Source organism: Emys orbicularis, chromosome 6 (assembly GCF_028017835.1).
Source record: "Emys orbicularis isolate rEmyOrb1 chromosome 6, rEmyOrb1.hap1, whole genome shotgun sequence".
Classification (NCBI taxonomy): domain Eukaryota; kingdom Metazoa; phylum Chordata; order Testudines; family Emydidae; genus Emys; species Emys orbicularis.
This window is the reverse complement of record NC_088688.1, coordinates 119,500,883-119,527,622: the sequence shown is the minus strand read 5'-3', so window position 1 is coordinate 119,527,622 and position 26,740 is coordinate 119,500,883. Positions and strand designations below refer to the sequence as shown.

The 26,740-nt window shown below is 44.3% G+C and overlaps 1 protein-coding gene across 1 annotated transcript in view; it reads left to right on the top strand.

The window, feature by feature from the left end:
- MUSK (muscle associated receptor tyrosine kinase) overlaps positions 1–26,740 on the top strand; it is an 80,465-nt gene that overhangs the window by 2,530 nt on the left and 51,195 nt on the right. Inside the window, exons 2-5 of the mRNA XM_065406635.1 lie at positions 2,742–2,868; positions 11,012–11,163; positions 13,579–13,706; positions 14,314–14,455. Of these exons, the coding sequence (XP_065262707.1) occupies positions 2,742–2,868; positions 11,012–11,163; positions 13,579–13,706; positions 14,314–14,455 (549 nt within the window). The remainder of the gene's footprint in view (positions 1–2,741; positions 2,869–11,011; positions 11,164–13,578; positions 13,707–14,313; positions 14,456–26,740) is intronic.

Below are 26,740 nucleotides of genomic sequence, written 5' to 3'. Positions count from 1 at the left end.
TCCATCCCATAATAGAACCCAGCCATAAAAATATGATTCACAAAATAATTAAGTCCTCTTTAAAATGAACAGATTTAGGGCAGAAAACGTACTAGCAACAGTAAATGACTTCAAAAAGTGCCTCTGGGTGTATGTTTTCTAACATTTCAATACAATTATTTTCTTGACGTCTTTTTCAATAGGACCTGGAGTGAAATCCTGGCTTCACTGAAGTCAGTGATAAAACTCCCATTGACCTCAATGGGGCCAGGATTTTACCCCAGCTGTAACACTTGCGAACAATGAGGAAGAAACTTCTTACGCAGTAATAAACAAACACCCTGCATCCTTTAAAGCAGTGATAACCTGATGCAACTATCTTGTTTCTTTTAGCTGCAGAATTATGATTTGTTTTTCACATAACTGTAATTACTGATCACTATGAGCAGTTTGCAGTCGTATTGAAAAGAAATTTTATTAGCATAAACATGTTTTGGTAGCAATTTTCAAAAATACTGTACAATAATGTGAACTTGAAAGGTATAGTTAGCATGAAGGGCCTGATTCTCCTCAATTTTACTCCAGTTGGACTCCATAACGCCAATGGAGGCCTAAGTTACACCCAGGTAAGTGAGAAAAGAATCGGGCACAAATTCTGTACTATACCATCTAAATAGTCTGTCTCATTTATACTGGAGTGCCTCACATTGCCATATGTTTTTGGTGCATTTTAGTGCTCAGGAATATTTAAGATTGATTGTATTGGCTAGAGAGGAAGCAGACAAGATTTTTTTCCACCAAGAGACATCAAAATGTACCAGACATCTCTGCAGTAAACACAGTATGTCTATTTAGTAATTTATGTACGGGCAAGATAATTTTCTTTGTACTGTTTAAAGGTCACTGGGATTTCTTTTGTTGCTTCTTCATGTTCACTGCAGTATTTCACAGAGAAGCAGACGGCTAGTTCAAATGTATGCACAGCTGTCAATGAAATCCAGTGTACCAAGTACTGGATGTGTGTCTCTACCAGTCATACATTAAGAGTTACCGGTTGTGTATCTTTGGTTGTTGGGATCACCATGGGGAGGGAAAATAATTATGAGAGGTGCCTTTTGATCTCTACCGACTATGCTTCAGCTTTTACCAAGGGGCTTGGAAAATACCTTTCCAAAGATAAAGCAGCATTTCAGTTCATGAGTGCCCAATAATAAATGTAAGGTATAGTTATTTATTATCTGCATCACACTTGGCACTAGCTTATTAAGGAAAAAGAAACAAGAGGTTGTGTGTCAGTCAGGCTGTGGTATTGCCGTACCTCATGGGCATTGTAACGGGGCAAGACTTACCCCTGCGGCGCCTCCTGCTGGTTTCCTGGGAATTAGCTCTTTTTCCAGCTCCAGAGCACCCTCTGCAAGCCGGTGTCCCGCTTGCTGCTGGCCCCCGTGTCCCTCCCGGACCCCGGTGCCCTTAACCCAGGGGGTCTGCCCACTGCAGCAACCCCCACTCAGGGGAACCCCCAACCCCCTATCCCCACCTCGCCTCAGTGGCTACTGCCAGTCACCATCTAGCCCCTGTTCACTGGGGCAGACTGCAGTCTGTAAAGGCCACTCATCATTGGCAAGGAGGGGTTTGGATCAGCTGCCTTGGCCTACCCCTGGGCTGCCCTCTGCAACCCCAGTACCCTCCTGGGCCTTTAACAAGGCCTGCAGCCTGGGGGCTTTCCAGGCCGGAGCTCCCCAGCTCCTCTGGCCTTCCCCCAGCCCTGCTCCACTCTAGGTACCCTGTGAGCTCCTAAGCAACCAGGCCCTTCCCTCTCTGCAGGCAGAGAGAGACTGACTGCTCCTGGCCCACTGCACTCTTATAAGGGCCAGCTGGGCCCTGATTGGGGCGTGGCCCCAGCTGAGGCTGCCTCCCCAGTCAGCATTGGAGCTGCTTGCCACAGCCCTCTCCCAGGCTGCTTTTAACCTCTCCGGGCAGGAGCAGGGTAACCACCCCGCTACAGGCATTTATAAATTATCCCTATGCCAGTAATAGTATTACACATTTTTAAAAAAATAAAGAAATACAGTAGAACTGAAACAGTCTGCATTAATGACAAGGATTCCAGAAGCTCACATTTTTTGGCATCAGTGGCGCATCACACTCACACGGGGTGTCAAGGAGCCCTCTTATTCCCACGGATAGATCCAGCATTGCTGGTCCATGCAAAGATGAGCAGTTGCTGCTGGAGCCACTAGGTCCCCTTGTGTAGGAAGGTAGTGGGCAAAGCCCAGGATCTGACCCCGCTCCCCAACATGCCAACCACTGCTGCTGAGCGGGCATGGAGGGGGAAGCAGGGACTGAACCGTGACTCTCTGAATCACACCAGATTTGGGGTAACTTCACTGTCTATCCCTTAGAGAGTTTAAGAAAAAAACATGACAAAGAAACTAGGAAATAAATGCCTATGGGAACCTCAGTTCAACTGAGCTAGTGCAGGAGGCCCAGTGTGTATTGGAAGAGTGTGCAGACTTGCGAGTGCTGGGGGTGCAGAGAATTGCCAACCCCACTGGCCGGTTATGAGTGGCCTAGTTCCGTGTCGGAGAATTACTGAATTCCAGGGAAGGGGTTGGGAGGTGACCTCACTTACATTGGCCCTTCACAGCAGTGTCCCATTGGTTTGTGCCTGTGAAGTCAACAGGCGGTTTGATGAATTAGCAGTCATTGCTCAGAAGAAACCCAGGATTGAAATCGCATGTTTTCTCCCCTTCTTTCTGTAGCTCCCCTTATCAACACTCCTCTGGAAACCGTGGACGCATTAGTAGAAGAGGTTGCTAAATTCATGTGTGTAGTGGACTCCTACCCCGAGCCAGAGATTACCTGGACACGTAACAACATTCCCATCAGGTAAGTATGAAATACTACGACAGCTCAAGGGGATGCAGATTAATCTAGAATCAAACCCATTTACAGAACAGGGATGACATTTCTCTGATGAAAGTGAGTGTTGCAAGACTTTATTCATTTCCGTTTTGCAAAGTACTTTGTGAACCTTGCATGGAAAATGTCCTGTAATAGCAAAGTATTATTATTCTTGCCTTGTGAACACAGCAATAGATTAAAACAAGGTTTCTTTGTATTGTACACTGTCACACATTATTCACTACCTGCCAAAGCATCATCTAAAGAAGTACTGCTGTGCTGTGCTTTGGAAACTGTTCATTTCAGGAGGGTAGGGAATATTACTGTTGTTGCTACGGTTACATTTTGCAGACAATCTCTTGCAAAGGTAAAAAATAGTTCATCCACTTTTAACCTTGGATCAGGCAAATTCCTTTACATTCTCTGTTTCACATTCTTGATCCTCCCTTGCTTCTCTTTCAGCGATGGGAAAATTCATTTTGTTTAAAAAGAATCTGTGTATAACAAGTGAGACCTGTTTTAATTGTGTGATTTGTACATTACTCAGGGTCTGCTTGAGGATGACTTCTGAGAAACACTCATGAGACTCCAGACAGGTCATTACTGCAGGCAGATTTGACTACTACTGCGACCATTTTAGAATATTAAATAAAGCCCCATCAATTTGTTTAAAACTTCGTATGTATATCCACACAAAAGATTTTAGAATTCATGCTTCAGTGACTGTAGGAGAACTGTCCTCTTTAGCCCAAATCTCAATCCTCCAAGAACTGTACTAAAGCCCCCAAACTCTGTGCCAAGCAGCTTGCAGAACAAGGGCCTAAACCCTCATGGATGGAATCTCCAGATCAAACCACCTGTCTTCTAGTTCCTTCTCCATCAATAAAACTAGCATTGAAGGGAGAAACAGCCTGGGGGATGCCATTTATACATCAGGACTGGGGTCACATCACCCCCAATTCTTACAGGTCCACATGCCTTCTCTGAGAGTATGCAGAAAAGCAGACCCATTTCAAGCCCACTAAGTGATACACTATCTCCTTCTCCAATAACCCAAATCACCTTCCCAAAAGGTGTATCACTTTGATATTAAATATTAGCTCCCCATTAGACAGAGCATGCCTGTTTTACACCACTGCCAAAAAAACCTCTAAAAGCCTATTTTTGTGGGACCAAGCACATCGGTTGCTTTGTTCTTCTCATGGTGTTTCTGCAGCAGAAACAAAATAGCTTTCCCCAGAGCAGTCCTGACATTCATGGTCGGTGCTTGTGGATACAAAGTTTTGGCATGAAGACAGGGCATTATATAAACTGAAACTATTTCAACTAGATTCCAAACACATGGAGGGAGAAATATTTGCTAAATGGAAAAGAACCAAATCAATGGATTTTAAAAAAATCAAATGTCACAGAGTCTAATTGGTACAGGCAATAAATATTAATTATTTTATTTTTGAAATCTTCTTCCCTTGCCAGGGCTCAAGGACACTAGAGACACAGATAACTTCAAAACAAAACAATATGTAAACAATTGAATTCAACGGGAACAATGCCAGAATAAGGACTGATGAGATTAGATTGCATGCAGCTCCTTATGTATTCCTTGTTTTCTAGAGTCACCGAACATATGACATATATAGTAGAGTTTTCTACCTTTAGTTAGCTGCTGGTCGATTAACTCAAGATAGCTAATACATTTGTAAAGCACAGTGTAAAGCCACAAATGTTTGCTTTAGGACCTGCAGTATCAACTTCAACATTACTTGGGGTATCATTTCCAACAGAAAACTCCACAGACTAGGTCATAGGTTGGAATCCTGAATAACAGGAATCCACTGCTTTGCACCCCGTGTGGTTGTTTACACCTGTGTGAGTGCAGAATGCTCCCATTCTGATTTTGTAGTATTTTCCCGCTCCCCTTGCTCATGTGTAAATGCTGATACAGGGTGCAAAGCAGCGGAGAGCTATGCCCCGGGCTTCTAGAGCACTTTCACTCCAAGAATCAGGATGTGCTTTACAAACTGCACTGAATTAAGTCTCACAAGAACCCCGTGAGGTAAGGAAGTGGCATTATTTCCTTTCTATACGTAAGGAAGGTGAAGCACTGAGCTGGTAAGGTTAAGTTTTCGAAAGACATTGCTTTAATTATCAGAGGCTAAAGTCCAGGGCCGGCTCTAAGCACCAGCACTCCAAGCATGTGCTTGGGGCGGCACTTTCCAAGGGGCGGCATTCTGGCCCTCTTTTTTTTTTTTTTTTTTGCTTGGGGTGGCAAAAAGCCGGGAGCCGGCCCTGGCCAGAGCCCTGCCGCTGGAGAGCCAGAGCATCTTCCCCTGGAGCCGAGCCCGGGCTGCGGCGGTGAGAGGGGCTCCCGGAGTGTGTGAGGAGCCGGGGAGGGAGGGAAGCGGGGCCCGGGATGTGAGGAGGGAGGGAAGCGGGGCCCGGGATGTGAGGAGGGAGGGAAGCGGGGCCCGGGATGCGAGGAGGGAGGAGGGGTCCTGCTGCCGCCACCGCTGCTGCTTTGAGTCTCCCCAGGGCGGCGCGGCGTTTTCCCGCCTGAGTGGGCTGTGCAGGGCGCCACCGGGCTGGGCAGGGGGCGCGGATCCCGGCTCATGTGCTGATAGGGCGAGTGGCTGGGCAGCCCGAGCTGCCAGGGAGCTGCCCCCTCCTGCCCCTGGACCCAGCCCGCCGCGCACCTCCCCCGCCTCAGCCCTGCGCTGCTTGCCCTGGGCCCCCACAGCGCCAGGGGCAGGGAGAGCCCGGCTCCGAGCGGGGCAGCGGGGGATACTGCCCCACCGGGGGAACCCCGCGGCTTGGGCACCTGGGGGTCAGTGTCCATCCTCTCGGCTCTGCCTGCACGGGGCTGGGGAAGCAGCTGTCAGCTCTCAGCCCTTGCACCCCCTATCCCGCTCGCAGCCTCTTCACTTGTACCTCCCCCCATCACTGCACCCCTTCCCCTTGTACTCTCCCTTCACCCGCACCTCTCCCCTTGTACCCTCCCCCAGCCATCTCCTCCCACACCTCCCCCTGCCCCTGCACCTCTTCTCCCGCAACCCTCCTGATAACCCTCAAACCTTGTACCCGGAAAGGGATGGGGATCTAGTAAAGAGGGGTCAGGCAGAGGAGCAGGTGTGGGGGTGCTTGGGGGCTCTACACTGGCAGAGAAGCTGGGTGTGATGTACTCACGGAGGAGGGTGAAGGAGGAGAGGGGGTAAGTCCCTATGCCTTCCATGTGCATTTAGAGCACTAAAGATGGGGTTGCGGGGGACGGGTGGGGGCGAGATTTATACTAAATTGAAATAAAAATAGAAATGGTTTGATCCCCACGGCAAGTGTAAACGGGGATTGCTGTGGTGAACGAGGTGGTCACGTTTGGGGGGGGAGCCCAGGGCTGGGGCGGCAGGGGGTGCGGGTGGGGGAGGGCACTGGTGGGGGGGGGAGAGCCCAAGGTTGGGGTGGGGGGCAGCCAAAAATTTTTTTGCTTGGGGCGGCAAAAAACCTAGAGCCGGCCCTGCTAAAGTCACATAGGAAGTCAGTAACTGGCATACAGAACCAGGTCTCTTGCTTTAGCCATAAAACCATCCTTCCTGAGCACCAGTTAGGGTTTCACCCTACTTCGTAAACTCCTACATTTTCCTAGGGAGAACTAGGAAAGGCAACTAATCGACATCCTGAGACCATGTATTGGCAGTTATGACATGTCAGCGTGTGCTAGATGGGTTTATTTAAATTGTGGTTACACAGAACAGCTGAGCATAAAAACTTTCCATTTGCTCTCCTCCTGCTTCATTGTCCAACCTAAGCAGCAGTGTGGAAGTTTCCTAGTACTCAGACAGCCAAGATAGTTTTATAACACTGCCAGGGCAGTTCTGGTAACATGTCTAATTCTCGGTAAACCCACTGAAGTGTAGCTACTCACGACATGTGTCTGGCCAGCATACAGATCATACTGCAAAGCTTAGTTTGATGAAATTGCTATCCTTGAAAAATACTGCTTTAGTCTAACAACATCTTCCACTATGGCTGGCACAGTCTCCAAAACATATACACTAAATCACACACCTATTCTACAATGCATCTGTATTGACTGCATCAATACAGTTCTTTTTCTGCTTTGTACTGTACCATCCCATACGGGGGCAGCTTGTGCCCACTGATTTTAAGCCCTCGCGATAAGGTTTTGATTACTTGCTCAATACAGCACATGTACTGCATCACGTGAACTAATGGCACTGTGTGAGTGATTAATAAAAATAAGTAAAAAAATCTGTGATGTACCATTGTTCTGTGACAGCCATAAGGGATGCAGTAAAAGGAAAAAATATCAAAAATAAATTATTCATATATTATTTATTCATATAATATTATATATTATATTATATTTAGGGCTGTCGATTAACTGCAGTTAACTCACGTGATTAACTCAAAAAAATTAACTGCGATTAAAAATTAATCGCGATTAATCGCACTGTTAAACAATAGAACACCAATTGACATTTATTAAATATTTGTGGATGTTTTTCTACATTTTCAAATATATTTATTTCTATTACAACACAGACTACAAAGTGTACAGTGCTCACTTTATATTATTATTTTTATTACAAATATTTGCACTGTAAAAATGATAAACAAAAGAAAGAGTATTTTTCAATTCACCTCATACAAGTACTGTAGTGCCATCTCTTTATCGTGGAAGTGTAACTTACAAATGTAGATTTTTTTGTTACATAACTGCACTCGAAAACAAAACAATGTAAAACTTTCGAGCCTACAAGTCCACTCAGTCCTACTTCTTGTTCAGTCAATTGCTAAGACAAACAAATTTGTTTACATTTATGGGAGATACTGCTGACTGCTTATTTACAATGTCACCTGAAAGTGAGAACAGGCATTCGCATGGCACTTTTGTAGCCGGCGTTGCAAGATATTTACGTGCCAGATGTGCTAAACATTCATTTGCCCCTTCATGCTTCAGCCACCATTCCAGAGGACATGTTTCTATGTTGATGCGTTAATTAAATTTGTGACTGAACTCCTTGGGGGAGGATTGTATGTCTCCTGTTCAGTTTTAAGCAAATTCTGCATATATTTCATGTTATAGCAGTCTCAGATGATGACCCAACACATGTTCGTTTTAAGAACACTTTCACTGCAGATTTGATAAAACACAAAGAAAGTACCAATGTGAGATTTCTAAAGATAGCTACAGCACTCGACTCAAGGTTTAAGAATCTAAAGTGCCTTCCAAAATCTGAGAGGGACAAGGTGTCTTTCGGATGTCTTAAAAGAGCAACACTCTGATGCGGAAACTGCAGAACATGAACCACCAAAAAAGAAAATCAACCTTCTGCTGGTGGCATCTGACTCAGATGATGAAAATGAATATGCATCGGTCCGCTCTGCTTTGGCTCATTATCGAGCAGAACCCATCATCAGCACGGACACATATATTTTGGAATGGTGGTTGAAGCATAAAGTGACATATGAATCTTTAGCACATCTGGCACGTAAATATCTTCTGACGCCGGCTACAACAGTGCCATGCGAACGCCTGTTCTCACTTTCAAGTGACATTGTAAACAAGACGTGGGCAGCATTATCTCCTGCAAATTGTAACCAAACTTGTTTGTCTGAGCGATTGGCTGAAGTAGGACAGAGTGGACTTGTAGGTTCTAAAGTTTTACATTGTTTTATTTTGAATGCAGTTATTTTTTGTACATAATTCTACATTTGTAAGTTCAACTTTCATGATAAAGAGATTGCACTACAGTGCTTGTATTAGGTGAATTGAAATATTCTATTTCTTTTGTTTTTTACAGTGCAAATATTTGTAATAAAAATAAATATAAAGTGAGCACTGTACACTTTGTATTCTGTGTTGTAACTGAAATCAATATATTTGAAAATGTAGAAAACATCCAAAAATATCTAAATAAATGGTATTCTATTATTAACAGTGCAATTAATCACGATTAATTTTTTTAATCGCATGACTAATAGTGTTTAATTTTTTTAGTTGCTTGACAGCCCTAATTAATTAATTATTATTATATTATATTATATATGCAGTGACAACCATCCCAATTGTGTCTCCTGCATGCTACTGGTAATCTTGGTTTATATTTTGCTCCCATTTAGATTCTTATCCTGAACCTGTTGAAATAAATGGCAAAGCTTACAGTGACATCAGTAAGATCAGGCTCTTACACAGCTACAGACTGAGGATCAAACCTTGATCCCTTTGAAATCTATAGTAAAGCTCCCACTGCCTTCAGTGGGGTCCAAAGTTCACTCCTGGGCTTCATTCACTTCAACAGAGTTAGTCTGGATTTACACAGGTGCAATTGAGAGCAGATATGGCTCCTTATGCATAAAGGTGGGTTTAGAGCAGGGGTGGGCAAACTTTTTGGGCCGAGGGCCACATCTGGTGGGGAAATTGTATGCAGGGCCGGGGCAGGAGGTTGGGGTGTGGGAGGGGGTGCGGTGTGCAGGAAGGGGCTCAGGGCAAGGGATCGGGGCAGGAGGGTTGCGGGGTGCGGCAGGGGGCTCAGGGCAGGGGATTGGGGTGCAGGAGGGGTGCGGGGTGTACGAGGGGGCTCAGGGCAGGGGTTGGGGTGCAGGAGGGGTGTGGGGAATCCTGCAGGCCAGATCCAAAACCCTGAGGGGCTGGATCCGGCCCACGGGCCGTAGTTTGCCCATCCCTGGTTTAGAGGTATCTAACTTCACTTTGGAAAGCTGAGCCTATAGAATCATAAATGGTGAATTTAGACATGATGCAAAATGTTTTACCACTAAAAGAAAACAGGGCAAATAAGGCTTTGGGGGTTTGGACCTGCTTGGCAGAAGAACTCCTCATTTCAGTAACATTTGTCAGAAGCAAAAGGCTATTTTCATTAACGCAGCTGTAAAAGGTCACAGAAAGATGTAAAACTCAAACTGATGGATATGGGATATTGGATGCAAGCCGGAGAAATCTTGCACCATGAAAATGACTGCAAAGTTTGTTATATTTTCCAGTTTTGCAAGAAAAACCACAAAACAGCCCCTTCCTCTCCCCTAGGAATTTTTCATTGCTACACAATACTTAATCTAGCAGGCCACTTTGTCCTTCCAAAACATGGAAATCTTCACAGCTTTGTGGTGGCCTTAGGAATTTTCTTTCCTTCTCTTAGGTCGGTGGGCCAGATCCTGCTGTCATTTAAGTTATAACCACATTCAGGTATTGTAGTCCTTATTAGAGATGGATGGTAAAAAAAATTTCTCATGAAAAATTATCATAATTTTTTTTTTCTGGTTCAAAACAAAATAAAAACTGTTTTGGATGCCAGAAACAGTTTGGTTGCTTGGCTTTTTCTTGCTCAAAACCTGAACATTTTTGATAAAAAACAAACATCTTTTCACAAAAATTTCCATTTATTTGAAAAGACATTGTTTGTCCAAAAAAGGTGTGATGAAAAATTTTCAACCAGGTGTAGGTCTTATACAGACAAATCCTCATCGAAGTCAAATGCACCTCAACTGCACTCAAAATATGTCTCCGTTTGGTGAAGACTACTGGAGATTCAGGTGGATGCAAGGTTCTGTGCTTGTATATCCCTTTTCAGGATAATAGTCCTAGATACTCAACACCTATATTTCACAGTGATTGATGTTATATAAATACCACAGATTAGACAGAAGAGTGTTCAGAACTGCCACTAAATTGGTATCATTACATTTAGAAGTTTCACCATTTTAGGACCCACGAGACAAAGCTAAACTTGAAGTGGGTTTGATGACTTAGGCTAGGTCTACACTACCCGCCTGAATCGGCGGGTAGAAATCGATCTCTCGGGGATCGAATTATCGCGTCTCGTCAGGACGCGACAATCGATCCCCGAATCGACGCTCTTACTCCACCAGCGGAGGTAGGAGTAAGCGCCGTCGACGGGGAGCCGCAGAGGTCGATTTTGCCGCCGTCCTCACAGCGGGGTAAGTCGGCTCCGATATGTCGAATTCAGCTACGCTATTCGCGTAGCTGAATTTGCGTATCTTAAATCGACCCCCCTCTGTAGTGAAGACCTTAGAATGAGTTCAGATTTATACTGTACACCTTGTGCTCTTACCAGCATGTCACTGTACCCTGCAGGCTGTTTGATACACGATACAGCATACAAGAAAATGGGCAGCTTCTGACCATTCGCAGCGTAGAGGACAGCGATGATGGAGTATACTGCTGCTCAGCTGACAATGGAGTTGGAGTGCCTGCAAGAAGCTGTGGGGCTTTACAGGTGAAAATGAGTAAGTGGGAGGAGCCCTTTCAAAGCAATTAAACTGAGTGGATGATAAAAGCTGATCTCTCCTTTTGAATTAATCTAGCAGACACTTAAGACTCCATTCTGCTGCTATTTGAAAAACAAACAAACTTTTCTTTGCACAATGCAGACAATTTACACATGATGCCCTTTCTATTTTTGCATATCTGTACCACACCTCTGGTTTTGCATGGGGCTTCTACATCTGGCAAATGTAATCAGTGTTTCTTGCATACAAGTGACCACGTTTGGGTCTTTGCTTATGCATATGAGTTGACCATGTTCTTTGTTCTGACCATCCAATCCCTAATGAGTTCCCCAGCTATTTCTTGACAGAAAATAAAAGAAATCCTTAGAGTACCTGGACAGAAAATGTGAGAGAAAAACAATTAGCTGCTCAAGCTTCATGCACCAAAGGAAATTTCCATGCTATGTTCCCTGTGACTCTCAGAACCGTGAGGTAGGGTAGGTTTATCTTTCCTGACTGACAACCATGGAAGACTGTTCTACTGTTTCACAGATCAAAAAGGCTGTTCCCCCCGGCTGACATTTTCACTGTGGAGCTCATCTAGGAACTTGCAGAGGACTATTAGTCTTAAGATCCATCCCCAGTGGAGGGAATGATGCCCCTACCACTTTGGTGCATCTCCCTAACACAACAGCCATGTGATGACAGTCCTTCCACCCACTACAGATGGGGACAGGAGTGCCCCTATTCCACACTGAATGGTGTAACCCACCATTCCCCAGCCCCCACGGCGGCAGGTTAGATTTTTTTAAAAACTGACTTCAAAGAAATCCAAGCAGCTGCCCCCATTTCAGCAACTTTTGTGTTAATCAATAGGCTGGGCCTTGTTTATCATTTCCCTTCATACTGGCATGTGAATTCACATTTTGCCACATCCCATTGACAAAAAAACCTGAAGCAGCTTATTACAGTAAATACCTGAAATATATTGTACTCATGGAAAGATTGTGCCTGCAATGTTCTAGTCTGAAGGGACAATATCAGATAAAAAAAAAGTCATGGACCAAATCTTCAGCTAGTGTAAAGGGGAAGTAGAGAGGAAGAGTCTATTTGAGAGTTGGGGTGGGAAACCGGCAGCTTAGAGGAGAAAAGAGATTGGAAGGAAGAGTCTGTATGCATGAGGCAGTGTTTGCTGTGAGATCATAGAGTCTTGCTACAGTTAGTCATGTCCACCACCAGGAACTATTCCAGTCCCCAAGTTAGATGAATTTGGTGACTTTTCTAAGCAGAATACAGCCAAACCGACCAAACAAGGTTTGGAGGCATTGAAATATGTATCGAATATTGCCCAAAGGAGTTTCAGTCAAAGTCACTATTTTTTAGTTTTGAAAAAAATATGTTGGTTAGATGCAAACCAGGGAGGGAGTTTGGGTGCAGGAGGGGGTGCGGGCTCTGGGAGGGAGTTTTGGTGTGTGTGGGGGTGAGGGGTTGGGCTCTGGGAGGGAGTTTGGGTATGGGAGGGGGTGCAGGGTGTAGGATCTGGGAGGGAGTTTGGGTGTGGGAGGGGGTCAGGGTGCCTACCTCAGGCGACTCCCGAAAGTGACCGGTACACCCCTCTGACAGCGGCTCCTAGGCAGGGGGCCCAGGGGGTCTCCACACGCTGCTGTCCGCAGGCACCGCCCCCGCAGCTCCCATTAGCTGCAGTTCCTGGCCAATGGGAGCAGCGGAGTCGGCGCTCAGGGTGGGGGCAGCGCAACGGAGACCCCCTGCCCACTCCAGGGGCTATAGGGCCGTTCCAGCTGCTTCCGGGATCAGCGCGGAGTGAGGGCGGGCAATTGCCCCCTTTGCCCCCCCCATCGGTGGGCCTGCTCAGATTATCCCAATGTTAATACTCCTGTCACACACCCTTCTTCTTGGATTACAGATGGACCTGATCTAAAACTGCATTTGGACTCACTGAGGAAGTCTGAATCTAGATCCAAACTTTCACAGTAAATGCTCTCTTTACAATGGACAAAGCAAAAACCCTGAAGACAAATATTCTTGAGCATGGGAGAGATTGTTATCTGGATCTCTGCCCAAGATCCAACTAATTCAGATCAGTGTCAAATTTCACTCTTACTGAAAATGATTTGGTGTCATTTACCTGAATTTAACATTTTAGGGTGTAGATATAGTTTATAATTATTTCTTTCAATGGAATTACATGGCTTATCAAGAACTCTCTTGGTTCTTCTGTCATTTAGGCCCAGATCTTCCAAGACTTTAAGCACCTAAATACCTTTGAGGCCTGGGCCTTGGTGACAGCAATACAGACTATTTGTACAGAGATGCAGACAGGGGATTTTTGATTATAAAGAATAGTATTGAATGTATCTGAACCGTGTCTCTTGTCTGCTGTTCAGATTTAATTTTGGCCTTTTTTTGTTTTAGAACCTAAAATAACTCGTCTTCCTGTAAATGTAAAAATAATAGAAGGATTAAAGGCTGTTCTTCCTTGCACTACAATGGGGAATCCCAAACCTTCTGTCTCTTGGATCAAGGGAGAAACTGTTCTAAAGGTGAGTAGAGAATGAAATTAAAATATCACTTGCATGCTAAAAATATGATGACATAATCAGTCCAAGTATTTGTAAATTCTATCAGAGAAGCATTTAGAGAGACACAGAGGTCATGTAGAAAATGTCAAAACAAGATTTTTGTTTAGGGGTAATTCCACCGGTATAGAATTTTTTTTTCTGAATTTCTCTCTCTCCTTTTTTAATTAATAGTAGATCTGAACTAATATAGCCCAAAAAGAGTTTGTGAATCTAATTGTGAATAAAACATACTGATCTGCTTTGCAGATATTCATTCACAAGGCTTTTGAAGTTATTATTCACTTATTTGTAAAAAATTGGGTGTGTGAATGGCTTGAACAGTACGAACGGAACGTATTGGACTGGAGGCTCCAGCTCTAAATTCCTTAACTCATAGGTCTGTACAAATAAGTCTTGTTCAAAGGTGAACATTTACTTCTAGCACCGTTAAAAGGTATTTTGGAATTCACTTAACAAATCCTGTAGGAGGTTCCACGTTTGTAAATAAAAGTTTCTAATTGTTTGACGCAACAAGTTAAAGTATATTCATTTTTCCATTTCCCAACTCCCACCTTCCCATCTCTGGCAGGAAAATGCTCGGATTGCTGTTCTGGAATCAGGGAGTCTAAGGATCCATAATGTTCAAAGAGAAGATGCAGGACATTATCGCTGTGTAGCCAAGAACAGCCTGGGCGCAGCCTATTCGAAACCTGTCACAATGGATGTGGAAGGTGAGTGACCCTCAGACCCAGACTATCAGCATTTAAAGATCTTTCAGACATACACGATCCAATTTCCAGTTAAATAAATGGGACCTACATGTTATTCAAAAGCGTATGTTAAAGGGGGTGCAAAAGCCTACAGAAGGGCAAGCAAAGAAAAACTCAGGTTGAGAGCATTGGCTCTGTGTCCATGAGTGAAGGAAAAGCAAAGGAAACGCAAACCAGCAAGTATGTTTTTCCGTTGCTTGCTGATGGTGAAAGTGATGATTTATGAGGGCCGACTCCTGCAGACCCTTTGACTTCAGTGGGAATTTTGGCTATGTAAAGACTACAGGATTTGCCTTACAGAGAAATAAGTAATTGATGCATCTCCCTTTTCTTTGTCTAGCCATTCCCATGTGTTGGTTTGTAAAGCCTCACTGTGGTTCTACCCTATATCTTTCGAGCTTGGCCAGAGTGGGGAATGTTGGAGCTCCAGATTGATTCCAGAAAGCAGGCTGCTGGAAAGTGCTCACTCAGAGCTGTCGTTAGTTCAAAATGTTGCAGCATTGCTTCTGAACTTACTATAAAGGATTGCAGCATGATTATTATTACTGCCATTTCCATCCTTTTCTCCTGTTTTTTATTTGAATTGGTCGAGTCTTCAGGAATACAGAACAGTTCTCTTCAAGGAACAGTTCTTTGTATATTTTCCTCCTGCTCAATTGGACACTGGATTGATTTTGTTTGTGGTGTTTAGTTACTCATATACAGGGTGTTTTCCCTCTGGTATAAATTATCACCAATTTCAGTGTGCCGAGAGCAAATATTCTGATTTCTTGGATACTATAACGAAAGTTAGGTCAAGCAGTGCTTTATGGTAGTTAGTGGTGGAGGAAGGATTAATCCAGTGGATGAGCCAATCTGCATTTCCCATTCTGAATGGAACCCCCATGCTGCAAAGGGGCTGTCCATTTTCCCAGTAACTCTAGTTTTGGTGCTGCATGGCTTTGATCAGTGCAGGCTATATCATGGTTTTCATCAGGGCAGGCTATATTTAGCCTTATGATGACATTTTTCCATATATAGGGTGCAATCCTACTCCCAAACTCCCACTGACTTCATTGGGAGCAGGATGTGGTCCATTGCACTGAATTACAAGTTAATGTAGGTTTGTTGTTTGCTTAGCAAACACATTTGCAATATCGTGATTTTTCAGTCCCTTTAATATTTCACCGGACAAGTTGCTTGTATATCAGAAGATGACGCAGTACACAGAATCAGAGATTAAAATGTTTTGTTATAACTAGAGATCCAGACTGCTGCAGGGTTCACATCTGGGGTTTTGGTCTGAAACCACTACAGACATGCGTCTGACGAAATGGGTATTCACCCACGAAAGCTTATGCTCCAATACATCTGTTAGTCTTAAATATGCCTCAGGACTCTCTGTTGCTTTTTACAGATCCAGACTAACACGGCTACCCCTCGGATACATTACAGACATGTGGCCACCCAACATGTTTGGATCTAGGTCTAAATTTCTCTAGTGTTTGGGTCTGTTTGGTTTGCGCCCATTGTAGAGATAAAGTCTATGAGGTCCTATGAAGAATTAATTGATTCCAGGAACACAGTGCCATTCAGTGGAACTTCCCCTACAGGGCAGGACCGGACTGTTTTAAATTTTAAAGCTCCAGGACCATAAGAGCCAACTGCAGAGTCTGAATCTCGGTTGGAACTGCACCAAAATTTGGGGGGGCTTGGATTTGTAGTTCGTTTTGTGCCTGTTAATTCAACCAGTGGAGAATTAATCAGCAAAATCACATTGCAAAGAACTCTGCATGCATCCATTCTCTAAAACAAGAAAAATGAGTGCTTAATTAATTAATGAAAGCTCAGTGCTCATGCACAAACTATTCCTTCATATTCCATTAATGTATGTTATATTAAGCAAAGTAATACTGTTCACTATTCTTGCTTTGGTTCTTCTGACTAGGTACCCATATAATACACCTCATTTCAGTCCAGGGTTGCCAGCTTACTACTCGGACAAAACCAAACACCCGTGCCTCGCCCCTCCTCCGAGGTCCTGCCCCTGCCCCGCCTCTTCTCCAAGACCACGCCCCTGCTCACTCCGTCCCCCCCACCAGTCACTCACTCTCCCCACCCTCATTCACTCGCTCATTTTCACCGGGCTGTGGCAGGGGTTTGGTGTGTGTGTGTGTGGGGGGGGGGGGGTGAGGGCTCTGGTTGGGGGTGTGTGGCCTCTGGGGTGGGGCTGGGAATGAGGGATTTGGGGTGCAGGAGGGGCTGGGGCTGAGGGATTCAGAGTGCAGGAGGGGACTCTGGGCTGGGGCAGGGGTGTGAGCGCTCTGGCTGGGGATGCGGGCTCTGGTGTGGGGCCGAGAATGAGGGATTTGGGGTGCAGGAGAGTGCTCTGGGCTGGGACTGAGGGGTTCAGGGTCCGTGAGGGGGATCAGGGCTGGGGAAGGGGGTTGGGGCACGGGAGGTGTGAGGGCTCTGGCTGTGGGTGCGGGCTCTGGGCTGGGGCTGGGGATGAGGGGTTTCGGGTGCAGGAGGGGGCTCCGGGCTGGGACCAAGGGGTTTGGAGGGAGGGAGGGGGATCAGGGCTGGGGCAGGGGGTGGGGTGCGGAGGGGGTGGAGGCTCTGGCTGGGGGTGTGGGCTCTGGGGTAGAGCTGGGGATGAGAGCTTTGGAGTGCAGGAGAGTGCTCTGGGCTGGGACTGAGGGGTTCAGGGTCCGTGAGGGGGATCAGGGCTGGGGAAGGGGGTTGGGGCACGGGAGGTGTGAGGGCTCTGGCTGTGGGTGCGGGCTCTGGGCTGGGGCTGGGGATGAGGGGTTTCGGGTGCAGGAGGGGGCTCCGGTCTAGGGATGAGGGATTCAGAGGGCAGGAGGGGGAACAGGGCTGGTGAAGGGGGTTGGGGCACGGGAGGGCCTCAGAGGTGTAGGCTTCGGGCAGCACTTACCTCAAGCAGCTCCCGGAAGCAGCGGCATGTCCCTACTCTGGCTCCTAGGCAGAGGTGTGGTCCAGGGGGCTTTGTGCTCTGCCCTGTCTGCGGGCGCCGCCCCCAAAGCTCCCAGTGGCCGTGGTTCCCACCCAATGGGAGCTGCAGAGCTGGCGCTTGGGGCAGGGGCAGCGTGCGTAGCCCCCTGACTGCCCCTACGCATAGGAGCCAGAGGGCAGACATGCCACTGCTTCTGTGAGCTGCGCGGAGCCAAGGTAGGCAGGGAGCCTGCCTTAGCCCTGCTGCGCTGCTGACCGGACTTTTACCGGCCCAGTCAGCACTGGCCGCCAGGGTCCCTTTTAGACTGGGCATTCTGGTCGAAAACCGAACACCTGGCAACCCTATTTCAGGCTTCAGTTTTGTTTTACTTTTCAGCTTCCAAAATCTGAAAGTAAAAATCCTGCAGTGCATAAGAGTCTGTTTCTCCTTCCAGTGTTTGGGTGTAACTCCAGCAAACATTAACAAGACTTGTGTGTGCATAGACCACACCCCCTCAAGCATTCAGTAGACTGATTTATGGCCTGGCACACACACTAGTTGTCACTATTTTTAATATTTTCCCCAGATGTCACAATTTTAAAATAGCTCCAGGTGAATAATAATCTAAAATGGCATGTGCAGGCAATCAGTCCTCAACTCGGTCATTTGGGTGTATTCACTACAGTCCATTGGAGCTTATGTAAGAAAACTGATGAAAATACTTCTTCTATATTACCTTTCCTTAAAAGAAATAAAATAGTTTTTCTTAGCTGATATCTTGATACAACCATTCACTGAAATTACTGGACTGTATATTATTATTCATTAATATTAAAATGTAGTTACCGAGAATGATTGGAATACTATCAACATTTAATCCCAGAGCAAATGCACATTCCGAAAGTAATACAAATATGTTTAATACCATGCTAAATATAGATCATGTAGATCCTGATTTTGAAAAGAGGCTCCTCTTGAGCTTCTAATTTTATGGGTTCAGTCTTGGGCTTGCAATTAGTTTCAGGCACAACTCGCAAAATATAAATTTCTAATTGCTTGAGGGATTAATCTCATGCCCATTGAATTCAATGGGAATATTCATTGCTTAAAGTTAGGCACATCCTTAAGTACCCCACTGAATCAGCACCAAGGAACATCAGGTTTTCAAAGTTGCAGAAAAATTTTAGTGCTTGATGGCTAAAGAATTAAAGTTAACTGAAAACACTATGTTCTTTGCACTTCGGGGGCATGAGCTGATGTGAATTTAGAGCTGGATTCTGCCCCCATTGGAATGAATGACAATGACAAAGTCTCATTGACTGCAATAGTCCAGGATAGAGTTGGTCCAAAAAATACCGATCATTTTTTGCAAGAAATGTAAAAAAACCCCTTCTTTTTTAAAATAACCTATGGACGTTTTTCTGTTTCTTGACAAAAACCTGAACCTCAACCCCACACCCAGTTTTGGTTTCTAGTTTTTTGTCAGCCTCCCTCTCCCAAAATAATGCCCCCCCCCACGTTAATTTTTTTGCCTATTTCCATCAAAAACATTTCAGTGAAAAATGTCAACCAGCTCTAGAGTAGGATACGGGCCTAGATGAGGTAGAGTTCCTCTGGAGCCCTTCCTCATTCCGTCTGTGCCTTACTGCGTAGCCTGTGCATGGTCAGTGCAACCAACTTTTATTTTGCAGGTGAAATACCTCCCTCTTGAAGTCAATAGTTTTGCCATTCATTTCAATGGGGCCAGCATTTCACCCATATTTTTTTTATAAAAAAGGACTAAAAAACACAGATCTTTTGCACTGTGCTTGCAAGAACTCCCCACCCCAAAATCAAAGGCAAGTCAAAACCAGTTTTCACTAGAACACACAAAGGTATTTTTACTTTCTAAGGACTAGCTTGCTGTCAAATCTCAGCTTTCTTCCCCCAGACATTTCAGCACTAGACATATTCAAAAAATGTTTGAAGAAGATTTTTTTTTTTTTACAAGATAAAAAGTCTGTGTTTTTTAAATTTATTTTTCTTATTTTCAAAACTGGCTGTACAGTTTTCACTCAAACTTTTGAAAAAAATTCACCTGCCTTTTGAATCCAAGCCCCCCGAGGATCAAGCTTTCATTAAGTTATTGCACCACTAAATACAGAGCGTTAGAATGGAAATGCTTATGGAACCTTAACAATAGCTCTTGCTTCTCCTCCGACTACAGTATAAATATATTTCGATATATAATGAATGCATTGCTTTCAGCAGCAGAATAAACTAATGTATATATAATACAATATAACATGTTACATTTCCTGCACATAGCTTGAAAACCCTGATTCAGGCACTGATTACAATTTATTTCATTGGGCCAGATTCTGCAGTGATTTACACTAGCATAAATCCAAACTAGTTCCATTGAAATAAATGGAGATATTCCAGATTTACATTTATGCAACTGAAAGCAGAATTTGGCTTTAGATGAAATTAATTGTGCTGATTTTATTTGAAGAATTTCACAAAATTTGAATTCGCGCTATATAGACACACGTTCTAGCGAGGGTCCACTGTAATTTGTTTGAAAAATACCATGAAATTGGACAAATAAGTAATTCCACAAACATTATTCTACTGGCTCTGATATTCCTGTGGATGTTGTGCCATCAATATTAGTGTACAGCCATACATCCAGTTCATCATAACACAATTCAGCAGCTTTCATAATAGTTGGAGATTGACTAATGATAAGCAATGATGGAATTCCCATGGAACTGCATGGTACATCCACAAGAACACGCAGGATTTTAATTGTGACTCATGCTGATACAATGAATGATCACATTCAGATCCAAAGGCTACCGCTGGAATGCTCAGTACAGGCATGCAAATCAGTTCACTAAAGTAGGGCTTGCAGAATTCAAATGTCCCCCCTCCCACCTTGAAGGAAAACATCTAAATGCAGCAAAAACTGCATGGATGGGTTTGAACAAAGGAGATACAGGAATTGATCTTCACCGGGGGGGAAGGAACACAAGTGGCAAGCATTTGTTAGGAGAGCGTTGGAAGTAACAATGCTAGATAAGCTGAAATAGTAACTAGAAGGGCACAAACTATTTTTACAATTCGAGCATGGCCAGTAGTAATAAAATAACACTGCAAGGGAACTGGAATGTGGTTGTCTCTCTCTTTAGAGACATCATGGCACACTGGAGCTTATTTTTATTGTTTCATTCCAGGGACAGTAGAGATGGTTCCAAAGGAGAATCTCAGTTTCAAACAGCCCAAAACTTTGAGGGGCTCTACATGCATACGCAGGCATTGTGTCCTGGCGTGCATGGCTCTCTCATATATATCAGTGCAGATCGAGGGCAGGGCATGGACCTTGGTCAAGAACACAATCCTTCACCCTTTTCTGAGAATTGCATAAATGTGGAGCTTGCATAGGCAAAAAGAAAAAAAAAGAAAAAAAAAATTGGCAACATTCATCTGCCTTTTCCTTTACTTGCTGTGCAGCCTGGATGTGACAAATGCAACAGAAGTATTTGCAGACTGTGTGTGCTGTATTCTCAATGACTGCACTGTTAATATTTGCAGTGATACTTTTCCAAGCATCAGTCCTACTTTGCTGATGCAGCTAATAGGGTTGGTCCAGAAAAAAACGTGATGGTAGAGCACACTGCCGGCCCATATTGTTGCAGACAGCTGAAAACAGCTGCACACACCTTCTGCAGTCCTAAAGGCTGATCTTGCGAGCATGCATTTTGCATTGTTTAACAGGATGCATGTTCTTAAGAAGGTGATTGTAACAATGATATTCACCACAGCTGGGATGTACCAAATGTATTAGATAGGCAGGATCAGCTAAAAGCCAGGGGCCAAATTCATGCCTGGTGCAAGCCCATTGAAATCAATGGGGATCCACCAAGGATGAATGTAACCCTTTCTATGAAAAGCAAGAATTGAAGTTTGCCAGCAAAAATATTTTTATGAAAAATAAATCCCTCTAAAGACTTTCCACCTTATGTTCTGTTTATGTTTTAAAACAAGATGCTGATAGTTGATATTCATAGAATACATGACATCTGCGGTAAATAATAGCAGATGTGGCAACACCAAAATGGAACAGTGCAGTTACTTTGGTGGATTCAGGCTAGGGCCAGCTTATCACATGATGTGGGCCCCATGTTTTGACAGAGCCTCCTGCTCCGAAATTGTTGCCATCTTCTGCTTTCAGTAGACCACAGGATCTGCTGCCACTCATGCTCCCTGCTCTGTCTGATCTGTGTGTCTCAGAGACTTTTCATCATTGGTTCTCAGCCCAAAAGACCCAGGGACAGACTGTGGCCTCTGATGAGATTGTTTTGCTCTGCCCTGGGGCCACAAAAGAAACCTTAAAGCTGCCAATACAGCGCAGCACAGAAGATCTCCGGCTGGTGCAGAGTGGCATAGTCATCCTACGTATGTCAGAGTATGCTACATTTCAACAATTCCCATCTGATCTAATGGTCCCCAGAGATTGCAGCAAGCCAGAATACAGTTGGGTAACCCAAAGGCTGCTTTAATTTACACCAGAAACCAAACTAGCTCCATCTGCCCTGGGTATCAGGGGGCGCTATGGTGGTGAATATCCTCTTTTCCTTCCCTCACCCTGGGTTCCATGCCACGTGGACCAAAGGATCAGGATCACAGAGTTGTAGGGGCTGTTGGACTTTTTTTCTTTCCCAGGCCATGGATGGAGAGGAAGAACTCCCTTGGTCCCACACAATGTAGGGAGAGGTAGACAGAAAGAGCCACAGGAACCTTCTTTATATTTTTGCAAGGATGTTTTAGGCCAGGCTATTTGAGTTGATCCAGGCCTCATTTGGGTTTAATCCATTCCTGGCTGCAAAGCCATTTTAGTCCCATATTTCTGGAATTAAAGGTGCAGTCACATGTTCAAATAAATTCAACAAATTAAAAAAAAACCAACTCTTGGTCATTTTAATCTTTAAAAAAGATGAGTCATCCACAGAGCTGCAGAATTTGAACCTAATGCATTACGGAAGTAAATCTAGAATGATAGATATAGCCATTTAGCTAGTGCGTCTGCTAATTACACATTCAGAACAGCCATACTTGCATTTGGTGTGGCGGCAGTTACATTTTTTGAGTATCGCTTTCTGTACAGATTCAAAATCCTCTTTAGACACACGGAGAAGGTATAAAGAGTACTCTGCCCCTTGTGCTGTATCTCTCTCACTCTAAAAACAATTTTCCAACATGAAAAAAACAAAAGCCTAAGGACTCAATACAGTGTTGAAGTAACTGTTTATAGAAGTATCTATCGATCTATCAAACCTGCTGTTGTATTTTTATATTGGGCCAATTTATTTTTAAAGTATATACTGAGCACTGCCTGTGAAGAGAGTATTTCCTTGAAAACAAATTAATGTGTAAAATCCCTGAAAGACATATCCGTGCTTATCCAAACTGCTTCCCATATTTTCTCGGGTGCCAAAAGCCCTACCTGTCTAACATCTATCTGCCAAAACCTCCAGCGTTCCCCCTTCACATACAGCACAGCTGTGCGGTTTCAGTACAACACACTGAATATTAAAATTATAGGGAAAGCTCACGTAAACGGAATTTAATATCACATGAAATAGCAAAAGGAACACGGTGCCAATTCTGTTATTCACATTTGTATTTAATTCAATAAAAGCCTCCATTTTTTTCCATTTATCAGACAGAATCTCCCGTCTGTGGGACCACAGTGCTGCAGAATCCAGGGGCCTTGCCACAGAATTATTTCAGGGTTGCCATAGAGCACGTGGGGCTGTGGTTACAGTTCTAGAACCATTGTTCATATGGTGGCATGACATGGCGGGCTTGCCTGTGTTAATCAGGGCTTGTCTACGCTTATAAAATGCTGCAGTGGCGCCACGGTAGTGCTTCAGTGAAGACGCTAACTACGCTGACGAGACGGCTTCTCCCATCGGTGTAGGTAATCCACCTCCCTGAAAGGCAGTAGCTGGGTCGACAGGAGAATTCTCCCATCGACCTCACACTGTCTACACCAAGGGTTAGGTTGGTTCAATTGAGTTGCTATGGGGTGTGGATTTTTCACACCCCTGAGCAACGTAGTTATACTGACCTAATTTCCTAGTATAGACCAGGCCTCGGTGATCAGCAGAACTCGCTAGGATCAGAGGTGTGGTTCAGCTGGAACAAGCACTCAAAGGTCCAGGGGCCAGACTGAAAACCCAGTGGAGACTTCAGTAGGACTTTGTGTCTTAGATTGTAAAGCTCTTCAGGGCAGGGGCTGTGTTTGTACAGCATCTAGCACAATGGGGTCCTGGGTTCGTAGGTGCTACGATAATACAAATAATTAATACTATTAATAGGTATCAGGCTCTAGCTGTGTACCTGAATTTCTTTGATCCTGAAGGATTGGGCTGAAAATCTCATGAGAACAGGCTATTTCCGGTCAGGCTGAAAATGTTTCATTTTGATGGATGGGCAAAGTTCAGGTCCACTCAGACATGATCCAAGCAGATTCATTCATCCCTAATTCAGAATGGTCCTAATCCTTTTCTTGCTCTGCTGCTATTTGATATGACAAAAGGCAAACCAATCAACACACCAGGAGGAGCAGTATGCCTCACATTCTGTTACTTGGAGGATATTTGTTTTAAAGTTCCATCCCTTGTAGACAGAAGCCCTTTGCTGCCCGCAATTTATTGCTTATTTATAGCTACTAAAATAGTGCTCTGCCACAGCCCACAGAAATGTTCCCCCACAAGCCACTTGTGAGACCTGCATTGCCCTTAAAAATAGGAAGGGCTTGCTATGCGAATCATTCCTTCAGGGAGGATGATCAGCAAGAAGCTGAAATGTAGATTAAAAAAACCCCCAAAAATGCTATTTCTATATCTGCAGAGAATTCCCCCCCTTCATTAACCAAGGGAGCTGAGAACTTGCAGATACAACAGAAAGTCACTTTTCAATTTGACAAACAGGTTGAGGACACACGTAACAATGTTAGTTTGCGTCCTTTACTTTCTGGTCTCAGAAAAGCTGAGAGTCTTGTGTAGTTTACAAATTTGCATTATAGATAAATTGGCTGACAAGAAATTACGGTCAAAAATAAGCGTGAAAAAGATGCATGTTGGGAGTGCAGATAATTGTGTAAAAAGAACAGGAGTACTTGTGGCACCTTAGAGACTAACAAATTTATTAGAGCATAAGCTTTCGTGGGCTACAGCCCACTTCTTCGGATGCATATAGAATGGAACATAAATTGAGGAGATATCTATACACATACAGAGAGCATGAAAAGGTGGGAGTTTTCTTACCAACTCTGAGAGGCCAATTAAGTATGAGAAAAAACTTTTGAAGTGATAATCAAGATAGATTCAATGTATTTGATAAGAAGTGTGAGAATACTTACATGGGGAGATAGATTCAATGTATTCAATACATTGAATCTATCTCCCCATGTAAGTATTCTCACACTTCTTATCAAACTGTCTGTACTGGGCTATCTTGATTATCACTTCAAACGTTTTTTCTCTTACTTAATTGGCCTCTCAGAGTTGGTAAGACAACTCCCACCTGTTCATGCTCTCTGTATGTGTATATATATCTCCTCAATATAGGTTCCATTCTATGCATCCGAAGAAGTGGGCTGTAGTCCATGAGAGCTTATGCTCAAATAAATTTGTTAGTCTCTAAGGTGCCACAAGTACTCCTGTTCTTTTTGCGGATACAGACTAACACGGCTGCTACTCTGAAACCAGATAATTGTGTGTGTACAATATGGTTGCAGGAGCAGAATGCATGACGGGATTTTCAGATGGGAGTGGTTCAGAGGGCCACCTGCAAGTCTGCATTGGGGGCATAAAGTGCAGCCCATGACACTCTTCCTTTGCCCAGTTTCTGTGTGATCACTACATTCTGTTCTCTTCAGTGCCACACAGCAGTGGGGACCATAGTGACTAGGAAGAGGAATTTTCTACTAGAGGCAGTATGGATGAGGCTTCTATTGGGGGTTCTCATTAAGGGTTCTTAGCCTAGCTATCTGTCTTTCTTTACATATTTATATGGGCCCCATCACTGTAGTATCTGAGCACCTCACAATCTTTAATGTGTTTATCCTCACAACTCCCCTGTGAGGCAGGGAACTGCTATTATCCCTGTTTTACAGACGGGGAACTGAGGCACAGAGAGGCTAAGTGACCTGCCCAAGGTCACACAGGAAACCAGTGGCAGAGCAAGGAAGTGAACATAGGTCTCCCACATCCCAGGCTAGTGCCCTAATCTCTGGGTCATCCCTTTCTGGCTGCTTAGAAGCTTTGTCCCGATAATGTTGTCTGGGCCAAAAGGTACATTCTCCACCCAGTGCTCCTAACCCCTGCTGGCCTGAGACACCAAACTGTGAATCAAGCATCATCATAATGAATGACCAATCATCACCAGTCATTAAAAGGTAACAATTGAAATACATTTCAGTTGAGAAAGCTGTCGTCCCTAGAGCACAGCTACTCCCTCGGCCCCTCGGCAAGCCCTATGTATGAAGTATAAACATGGCAATAAAAAGGATAGGAGCATCCCTTCACTCCTGGACCCACTCCAGGCCCTCCCTCAGTGTTGTACGACAGTGATATTTATTAAAATAGGAAACAAGCGAGTATCAGGATGGGCCAGGTATGGCATGTTCAGCTACACACATGGTGCACTTCTTATAAACATAGCTGGTACATGCCACAGCCGTTAACTGGAGAAACCATCATCGTTGTAGCCCAAGGCACTTTCTAAAGGATAAAGACTAGCTTAGAAAAGTCCAGCTGCTGCCCTGGACCTTATTTCAGGCCATTAACACCAGCCCTTTATGAATCCCCCACAAACTACAGTGGGCCAAGCTAAGAATTGCTTTTATAGTTTCTTCAGAGAAATACTAAACTGACAGGGTTATACACTGGCTCTGAATGTGCACATATGTCTCCCACTAAAGCCAATACAGGGCTGCACGTTCACTTCCAAAGCCAGACTATGGATCTCAGTGTGTTTCTCATGTTGCTGTTATTTTTTCAGTGTGCCACTGGGACTGCGCTTGAATGGTATTTCTGCTGATCTGGGCCTTTACAGCTCATTTAGTACTCAAGCAATGAATTAATAGCATCCCATCAACAGCACCCACTACAAGCATATGTTCATTCCTTTGTACCTTTTATTTTCCCATAGTCTGCAAAGTGCTTCCAGCTAGGAAAAAAAGACAGCGTTCAGGAATTATCCACTTCTCAAAGGGGAGATGGTGGCAAGAGGAAGAACTAATTTTTAATCAGAAGGAC